Source organism: Electrona antarctica (genome assembly GCF_951216825.1).
Source record: "Electrona antarctica genome assembly, chromosome: 15".
In the NCBI taxonomy this organism is placed as follows: Eukaryota; Metazoa; Chordata; class Actinopteri; order Myctophiformes; family Myctophidae; genus Electrona; species Electrona antarctica.
In genome coordinates, this window is record NC_136796.1 from 17,182,023 (window position 1) to 17,192,697 (window position 10,675).

Below are 10,675 nucleotides of genomic sequence, written 5' to 3' on the forward strand. Positions count from 1 at the left end.
AGGGCTTTGGTGCTCAACATGTGGTCGTGGGGACCACCAGCGGTACAAATGGGACAATTTAGTCTGTGACTCTGAGAGTGTGCAAGTGGCACCAAATGGACCCGTTATGTATCTGTCATTCTGAGAGCGTAAATGGACCCATGTCATTTTGTGTAATTTTGATAGTGTACAAATGGAACCAGACTGATCAATAAGGGTTAATTTGGTTCCATTTGTACACTCTCAGAGTTAAATTAACACATTAACAGGATTTTACAGTGTAGATTAAGGTTCCAGTATCTAGTTCAGCGATTCTCAACTGTTTTAATTCAAGGACCCCCATTTTCATATGCATTAAGCTACGGGCCTCAGACAATTACACTGAAAAAAATAAATAAAATGAAAATAGTTTAACTATGAGAGTATACAAATGGAACCAAAATGGACCCTATAACGGGTCCATTTGGTTCCATTTGTCCACTCTCAGAGTTACAGACCCATTTGGACACCTGGTGGACCCCAGACCACATGTTGAGAATCAGTCGAGTAGAGTGCTCACTCCTTGTAGCAACGTGGTGTTTTTAAGTTGTTTCTTCCTTGAAGGGCCAACATGGACAAAAAAGGAATACATGTATTCTGTACTTTTTCCCCGTTTCTCTTTTCTTTTCTTTTGCCAAATCTGAAATTCCACTAAGTTATATTGATTGATACTGCTGTAAAATGTTATTCGAGCCATTGTTATTATAATTTTGTTTTGTTCGTCGTTACCTTAACGAAGGCTGAGAGTTTGCCACTGAAAGTTACTGGCTGAAGTCAACGGTGCAGCCACGACAGAGCTTTTAAATAAAAAAGGGCAGGCAGAAAAATAAGAAATTAATTGAGTTTTTTGTCATTTTGAAGCATTTGACTGGACTAGGGTTAGCTGTTCATGCTAACGTTATCTTGCGACAGCATTAATCCAAGGGGTCAGAGCAGAGAGAGAGAGAGAGAGAGAGAGAGAGAAAGAGAGTTTACATATCATTGTATATGCATGTATAAGGTTAGACATATATGTTTAAGATTCCAGTTCATTCTTTCTTTGTCTCAGTTCATATCCCCTCAAATCACTCCACTAATATGATTTGCTGGGGGTTTACTTTCAAACCAGCAAACCTGTGTGAGCGTGAATGGACGGAGGAGGATATGAATGGATGGTTTTGTCCCCCGCAAAAAGCCCCCCGGTTATCGACCGGTCCATCTTAAAGACAAACCACACTGGTAGCCTATAAAGCTATGTTAAGCAGCTATGCAGTTACTAACTCCCCTCACAAAAAAAGCACTTAAAATGCCAAGAAAAACATAAAAATAGGGATAAAAAATAAATCTGATCGTGTGGACTTTAGTGACAAATGCCTGGTCATCTTTAGAAGCATACTTTAATGTTTTGATGATATATGGAATAGAATGAAGTGTCATTGTGTTCTGCGATGGAGGAACATTTTAAAGTTTAGGGTATACGTTTTTTGTGTGGAAAAGAAAAATCAAAATTCTATATTGTGACACAGTATATAGGAATGATTTGCTATAGAGTTAACAACTTAACATGTTCAGTTAACATGGGTCTTGTCGTCTCTCCAGCTATTTAATAAACACTTATTTGAATAAAATAATATTACTTACCCTACCTTTAAGTCATCCTGCCTAGTGGAGATATGTATGGAAGTCTGTATGAAAATGGAAATAAGTTGTCTGTTCTGTTCTATCTGTGGTTGCAACTGATCCTTCTTGTTTTTTTCTTCTTTGGACACAAATAAAGGGACCAAAGAATGACTTTGTTGTTTGTAGGCCTATTGTAAGTGCATGAAACCAACCAAGACTTTTTTTTTGAAGCTGCCATGTAAAAAAAAAAAAGAGGAAAAAGAATCAACAAAAAAAAGATAATCAAAATAAAAAAATAAATGTATTTTTATTGTGTGGAAATCCTGGTTGCTGTACAGTTCTCTGTTCAGGGTCAGGGCGTGTCTTGTTTTGAAATCATTACAAAAATAAAAAAACATGACATTTTTAAGTTATGGTACAATGGTCTTTATTCCCCTCCCAATGCTGTTCTGAAATTGTGGCTGTCGGGTGGAGTGGACAATTCTGATGGCAAGTCAGTAGATTTGCCAAAACTGAAGTTTTGGGTGGGCCTGGCCAGGAGGGGGTGGGCCTGCATGCTGCACCAAGCTTCTTTTTTTTTTTTTTTTTTTTTTTTACATTTATGTATATTTGTAAAAAAAAAAATGCAAAGAAATACTTTTTTGGGGGTCAATACTGCAACCACACCAACCCTCAAATTTGTGTAAGCGACATTTTCCAAACTTTGTCAAGAATCTTTACGAGATTCCAAAACCGATACAGCAGATCTGCAAGACCACAATGTGTTTTGCGATGCAACGTGCTGTGAGGTTGTTGGTATGTTGGTCGGAAATATAAAATAGGGCTTAAGTGGTTAATTAGAGTGAGCAGTAAGGGGATGATGTGACACATGAAGACATTCTGTTTCTTCGCTGACCCACCCCCCCCCCCCCCCCCTCCCGCGCTCTCTCTCTCTCTCTCTCCCTCTCTCTCTCTCTCTCATCTAGCCAGACTCTCAGTGCACACACAGACACAGACACAGGTTTGTTCTGTGTCAGAGTGCTTAGCAGGGTAATGGAATCCCTCCCCTGTGTGCTCAGGGGGTCTATACATTAGCCGCTGGATTTGGCAGCGCTGTGCCGTGCAACGAGGGGCTTCCTCCTGCTTGACCCATACCGGACCCTCCATACGCACGCACGCACGCACGCACGCACACGCACACTCACACTCACACTCACACACACACACAGTTTGCATTACTATACTTGTGAGGACCTCAAGTTTTTAGATAAGAAAAAATAGAAGAATTATGTGCTTGTACAAAGCTTGTAGATCTTTTCAGTGTGATATGCCACACAACTATAAGTACTGGTAGCACACAGTGGTGCTGGAAGTGGGGTGCTGAGGGGACTGCACCAGCACCCCCTGGTGGTGGGGGAGATTTTTATTGTTTTGGAGAAGATATTTTCTTAAAAGTATACTGGTATATACACAAATATATCTATTACAACAATAAATAATGTATAATAATGTATTTATACATTCAAATAGATGTTTGTTTTGAGTAATATGAGTAGGCTAATAATTGCTTAGGTAAGTAGGAAGGAACCTTTGTAACAGGTACTGCGTACACAAACCTGTTAATGGTTGCAGCTCTGTTTAGATTTGAGCTGGAGAGTGCTGCAAACTCATTCAATAAACTATTGCCCGGTTGGATTATTTCATGAGTAAAGGAAAGGCACTTTCTCACAAATATAGATAAGACACACATTATTGTTTATTGCTGCTGCTGCTTCTGCATTTTTACGCCATTTTACACAAAAATAATATAATAGAGAAGCTATTTGTATTTAAAAAAAATTTAAAGCTGTCAAACAAGTCTATGAGGCTATCTATGACAAAGTTTAATCCACAACACAATTTTATACAATGGGGGTCCGGGGTCCCCCCTGCTTCATCTCTCACCTAGCTAAATGGGTCAAGGCCTGAAAAAAGGTTTAAGAAAGACCTGGACTCAGCGAGAGTAAAAGGAATTTGGCTGTATTATGAGTGTTGGAAAACAGCACCAGGGTCTGGCTGCATGGCTCATTTATATGGGTTCATTTGGAGTCTTCCAATCTGTCAGAGAGATCAAGAAGGCCAGATAAAAACGTGACGAGGGGAATTAAACCTTCCCCTCACTGGAACAACTGATATATTTATTCCCCCAAAAACCTAATTCAATGGGAAATTACGCTCCACTGGAATGAACATATACACAGTCAAATCCTCAATTGTGTACACATACACATCGAAGGAATTAATTTGTCTTGTGTACTTTATCAGTGTTAATTTTGACAGCAAATTAGGATTTACTTTAATAATAAAAAAAAGTTTGTCACATTTTAGTCATCTGAGATGTTTAGTCTACTTTCAGTCGACACAATCTACAGTTGTTTAGTCAACTAAACTTCATTGTGGTATGCCTTGATGGTGTCGTAATGCCCAATTTATACTTTTGTGTGCCAAAAATAGCCAATCTACGCGTTGTGAACTTGAATGTATCGTCTATTTTCGGAGTGTGACACCTATATGTGCAGCCAAGCTTATGACTTGTCTAGTTGTCTTAGTTCCACTGGATATCTCCTAACATATTAGTCTAGTTTTTATTTGTTGACAAAATTGTCAGTATATTAAGTCATAGTTTTAGTCATCATCGTCATCTATGTACTTTGTCGACACAGTTTATAGTCGACAAGGTTAACTTGGCTTTAGAATCTAGGGATGGAATAGTATTTAGTGTGACATGGAAAGACCTGTCATCCCCATGTCTTCTGTTGGTTTAACATTCCAACAGTTCAGTCATAAACGAACGGTGTTGGTTGCAGGGATGGGGTCATTTCGGGAGTGATTTGTGACAGAAGGGGTATTGGCAGGAAGATGAGGGGAAGATGTATAAGACGGGTAGTGCGACCAGCCATGCATTATACGACTTGGAAACAGTGGCACTGATGAAAAGACAAGAGGCAGCCTGAGCTGTTGGCGGAATTGAGGGTTTGGGGATAAAGCAAGGGAGGACCCGAATGGAAACAAGACCGCAAGGTCTTTCTTCGGTGCTGTCCTTTTGGACCAATGCTGTGCTTGACTGTATACCCTGTACTGTTTGCATCTTATTATTGTCTAATACAATTATCAATCAATCAATCAAAGGTTATGTTGAGATGGTTTGGACATGCAGAGGAGAGGGTTACATTGGGAGAAGGATGCTGAAGATGGAGCCGCCAGGCAGTGGCTCAGGAGGTAGAGCGGGCCGTTGACATTTCTATCTCTGGGACCGCAATGTAATCAAAGTTAATTGAACTCTGAGAGTGTACAAATGGAACCAAATAGACCCGTGGGGGTTCCATTTGTACCATTCCATCAGTGGGAACTGATCTAAACGTCTTGATAGAAGTGCAGGGAGACAAAATCCAGCCACCCCAAGTTATATTGTATTAACACAGGGGTTCTCAACCCGTGGGTCGCGACCCCTCGGGGGGTCGCCAAATTATTTTAGGGGGTCCCCAAATTATTTTCAAAAAAATATATATATATATTTTCACGATTTTTCAAAAATAGCAGACCTACAAGCTCGTAGCGCGCCACTCGGTGGCGCGCTATGAGCTTGTAGATCTGCTATTTTTCAATAGCTAAATTATAACAATGCTTAAAACACCAAAAGGGGTTCCCGCCCAAAATGGTTTAAGGTTATTGTAGCAGTCAATTTATATTGGGGGTCGGGAGGGGGCGGGGTGGGGGTCCTGAGACATTGCCAAAGCATTTCCGGGGGTCCCCGGCCAAAAACGTTGAGAACCCCTGTATTAACATACACTACAGATTGGACATAACTACATTTTACTCATTAAAAAAGGGTTACACAGTGACACTTTAAGTTAACCCTGAGGATATCACAGTGTAGATTTGGGTCACAGACATAAATTAGTATCAAGTTGGGGTCCGCGGCCAAACGCATACAAAGCTGGGGGTCCATGAAATTCATAAGGTTGAGAATCACAGAAATGAATGATTTGGAGATCATATTACTTTATGTTCACCATCACAAGTCAATTCAAATGAAATAAAACGTTGCTTCCACTACGAGTTTTATCTGACCTGTAGATGAACCCGACAGGTTCACTGAACGGTGTCGCTCCATTTCACCTTGTCACAACATATTTTAAAATGTATTTATTGAAACTCGAAAACGTCCCCCTAATGACAACATAATGGTTATCAGGTTTAGAGTGGTCAAACACAGGAGGCGCGGGGGGTGGGGGGGGTAATGTCCTCCACATTTGAGGACGGAATTGGTGCCAAAATATTACCATGTATAGCGCCGAGATTGACGCTGAAGTATTACCATTTATGGCCCCAAAATCAGTGCTGTGATTGGCTGAGCATTGCATCATTTTAATGATTGTGTTCTCAAAATCGTTGGCAGAAATGTGTCTGTACGTATTGTGCACTGTGATTGGTGTCGCTGTCATGTATAACAGGTGTGCCACAGGGGCCACCCGTTATATGTAAGTGGCAGATGGAGGGGGAGAGAGAGGGGAGTGAAGAGAGGGAGAGGAGGAGAGGGAGAGAAGGCAGAGAAAGAGAGACGTGGGGATTGGTATGTCACAAAGTCTAGTTTTAGTCGTCTAAATATAGTCGACTAAAGGTACAGTTGATTTAGTCTAATAAAATGTATCTTGGCGGGCCTTGATGGGCGTCATAATGCCCGATTTATCTCAGCTGTGTGCCGGAAATGGGCGATTCGGTGTGATCCATTTTAGTCTAGTTCTTATTTGTTGACGCAAATTTAGTCATAGTTTTAGTCATCATAACTTGTTATGATGACTAACGTTTTCATCAGTTCAAAAAGGTAGTCGACAAACAGTTTTCGTCATAGACAAAATTAACACTGCTTGGAACTCCATATATTATATGGGACAGACATGGAAGGACACAGAAACCCCATAATGGGCATAAAAGGGTTCACCGACAGGTATTGCATAACTGGGTGGAGCATACGTTTCCCGAGTAGACTGGTGCCGGTCTATAGTATAATGACTAAATTGGGGGGAAAGAGGGTGTGCACATTATTGGCTAGATTGGTCCTACATGTCCAGACGTTTGTTTATTATATTGGCACGTAGCATATATACCTTGGAGCAGTTTTCTAGTTCAGACGAAGGAGTCGAGTGGTGGAATAGTGGAACGTCATACTGGGTGATTTAGCACACACCTGCTAGTAGGGTAGAATCGCTATCGAGGTGTTGCTACTGGCATGGCGAGGCTACCTTAAAAGACAACAATGACCATATTATGACAATGAAAATGTTCCCGCACAGTCAAGTATAATTTCTATCATCAAGCAGCCCATGTAACGACGTAGGTTTAAGTTGGTTTACCCTCTGCACGACATCGCCCTCTTTCGATAACAAGCTACATGCGCATTGACTGCACACCACCATCAAAAAAAAGGAACAAAAAAAAAGGTTAAAAAAATGTTATTCATTATTACCAATGCATGTTCGAAGCCTGGCATTCGGGCCAGCACTTCTGAAAAAAGTCGGACTTATGGAGTATTTTGTGCCTGTTTCAGCAAGTGGGGAAACCGAGAGGACGCAGTTTTGCTGTGCAGGACCTGTTCTCGCATGCATGGACAAAATGGCAAATAAATCAACTTCGAGTCCCGAGATGAGTGATGGGTCCAAATGGACCCTTATGGCATACTCCCTACTACATATCAACACACAGGGGTCCTTGAAATGAAAAAAAGTTGAAATCACTGGCATAGAGAACACAGTAAATAGTACACCAATCAATCAATCAATCAATCAATCAATCAATCAATCAATCGACTGTCATCTTTAAAAATCATGAGCAACATACCATAATCAAAAGGGTAAACGCAAATTTGCCAACCACCTGTTTTTCTTATTGATATACTGGGCGAGCCAGCGGAAGCCGTCCCCGTAGCCCTGCTCCTTCACGATGCTGCACATGAACACCTCCATCGGCCGGAGGTTCAGCTCCTCCAGTGGCACCTTGCCCTTCCCGGTGGTGTAGCCGTACAGGCCGAGCGTCTTCCTCAGCGTGTCCTCGCTGACGGCCTCGTGACGGTCGATCTTGTTCCCCAGGACCAGGATGGGGACGCCGGTGGCGGACTCGTCCGCCAGCACGGCGTCCAGCACCAACTTGGCCTCGGCGAGCCGCGCATGGTCAGCACAGTCCACCAGGTAGACGATCCCATCGAGGTCGAGGAGGTGCTTCCGCCAGTTCTTCTGCCCCTCTGTGTGGCCGCCGAGGTCGACCGTCCGGAAGGTCATCCCGGCGATCCTCAGCTCCTCGTGGGTGGGGTGCTGCGTGGGCTGGGGCTGGGCGAGCTTGCCGTACTTGAGCAGGTGCAGCAGCGTGGTCTTCCCCGCGTTGTCCAGGCCGAGGAACGCCAGCTTGCCGCACTTAATGTACAACCCCAGTTCCTGCAGGACGCTGCTGACGCTGTCGCAGATCCAATCTATTACCACAGACATCTTTTGTCTCCAAGACTTCGGGGTTTTGTCGATACCGGATAATGAAGACGAGTCATTGGCCGTTGCTTTGCCCGTTGGCTTAAAGACGCAACGTTGGCCTTATGAAGGACATTGGTCGGATGTCACCGTGACATCACCAGCCGTGCCCAAAATATGGTGTCAACCCTGGCTTGGAGCATGTTGCCATGGTGATTAGTTTGAGACAGCGATTCTCTGGAGCTCACTTGTTGGCCATGATGAGGATATTGCAAGTAGACCCCCAAATACTTGGCAAAATACTACTAAGATATTACAATGACAATGTGAAAATTATTGTTAAATACACATCTTCATTACTTAATTTACAATAAGTACACAATTAGAGAATGTAGAAGAATTGTTATTTTGATTAACGTTGTCCTGTTATCTCTCCTATGGTATCACATCAATACAGCGTGGACTTGTAACAACATATTATTTTAAGGTTTGGGTCCGAGAGGCTAGGGCAGTATTATGCGTGTCTTAAGTACCAGGTCTTATTACTTAACTTAAGACCTGGAGGCGTGGTCAATGCTGTTTGGCCACACAGAATAGCCAAATGGCATTGACAACGACTCGAGGTCTTAAGTTAAGTAATAAGACCTGGTACTTATGACACGCAAAATACAGCCCTAAATTTCATCAAATGGTGGTCCGTGGCTCAAATGTCAAATAAATAATGGACCTTGATGTGATATGAATAAGGTTTAAAATTATTGAAGCAGGGCATACATTTACAAGAAAGAAAGAAAAAACCCCACAAAAGGTTAAAGATAAGATAGGAGATAAGAGGCTGCTGCTCGACATATCTTCCTTTGAGCAATAGTATACTATGACATTTGAACCACTTAAACCTCCTTGAAATCATATTCTCCATGTCTGTCAGTGATTGAAGTCTGTTTTCCACAAAGACTGAAGAAAAGCAGCATGAATCTGGATAATGTGAAATGGTTTGAACGTTAACCCATTAAGACGGGAAAGCATCTGTGTCATTTTATCTAAAAAACATTATTTTATACTTTGGCTATTAAAAAAAAAACGATACATGCTCAGCAGCACTGCAACCTTGTAGATCAGCTATTTTTGACCGCTTTGTTTTGCATTTGTATTTGTGAGTGTGAGAGGCAACAGTGTGAGTGTATTGAGTGTATTTATGTGAACGCGGTCCCGTGAATTTGTTGCGCGCGTGCTCGTTTTGTGCACACGCCCGCGACTCACCAGACCTGGATTCTGTTTCGCTTGCGTTGTCGCGGTCCCTCTTGAGAAGACCTGTAGCAGACCTGTCGTTGATCCAGGCGACAACGTCTGCGTTCATCACTGCCCGTTTGAAAGGACCTTATGGCATCGCTTCCGTTGTCATTCAGTTCATTTGAGGGATCAAATCATCAGTCAACAATAATGTGTGAACACAACCTGACAGAAATAAAAAATCACACCCGTGTGAAGTGAGGTGCGCTCTTATCATCATACATCGTCAGACATCATATTCCGTGCTCAACCTATCAAATCATCACAAATGTCATTCCGGTCAATCACTTTTGGCGTCTTCACTTTTCTGCCCTCACTATTATCTTCAATATGTACTTTGCTCAGCCAATCAAAACATCGCTGTGGGGCGATCAGCCAATCACAAGCCAACGTTTGTGTTCACACAAACCCGGAAAACGGGGCATATAGGGGTGCCCTCTGAATGTATATCGGCCACATCACGTTTTAAGTTGTCATTTAGTGCCTTATAAATTAAAGTCCATATACTTAAGTCTTAAGTGCTCTAAACAAACATTAAAATCCATAGACTTGGCTGGCTCTAAAGTGCTCTAAGCAAACATTGTAATGTCCTCAAAGTCCATAGACTTGTTTGGCAAATTAACATCATAAGTACTCTAAACAAACAATGTCATATATAGACTTGGCTGCCATATCATCTTCAAAATCCATGCACCCCTCAAAAATCACACTCGTGTGAAGTGAGGGGCGCTCTTATCACCATACATCAGCCAATCAAATCAATACATTCCGTGCTCATACACACACACACAAAGCTGTGCATAGGAGCGTCTAGCACCCCTCAAGAAAGGGTCATATATAGTCTGCCTATACTTTCCCTACAGCATGGTCTCTCAAAGTGGCTGCCGTGGCTCAGGTCCGTTTTACTAATAATTAGGGAAATTTTGAAAAGTTTTTGGCAAATCTGCTAAATAAATGCTTCCCACTAGCTTTCTTCACAAATGTGTTCATAAATGTGTCTACTATCACCTATGGTTGGGGTACCATTAACAACCTATATGCAGGCAAAATGTACATGTGAGGGTCAAACTAGGGTTTTCATGATTCTGAATCCATTGCAAGCATTTGTTTTGCACGAAAAACAGTCATTGAGCTAAAAACGGCTGTAGCAGTCCTCACAAATGCGATCAGGTCATCAGAAATGAAATGAGGTCATCAAAAATACAATGAGGTCATCACATTTGGAAAAGTGTCTATAGTGTCTAAAACGCCGTTTTTAGCCCAATTGTAACCATGATGTACAACCGCGGTTACAA

At 42.0% G+C, this 10,675-nt stretch overlaps 1 protein-coding gene across 1 annotated transcript; it reads right to left on the reverse strand.

The window, feature by feature from the left end:
• Window positions 1-7,478: 7,478 nt before the first annotated feature.
• Window positions 7,479-8,114, reverse strand: LOC306937967 (small COPII coat GTPase SAR1A-like; the record flags this gene model as incomplete). Its single annotated transcript, XM_079521990.1, has 1 exon — window positions 7,479-8,114. The coding sequence occupies one exon, from the start codon at window positions 8,112-8,114 to the stop codon at window positions 7,479-7,481; it is 636 nt and encodes a 211-aa protein (XP_079378116.1).
• Between the last annotated feature and the right edge of the window lie 2,561 nt (window positions 8,115-10,675).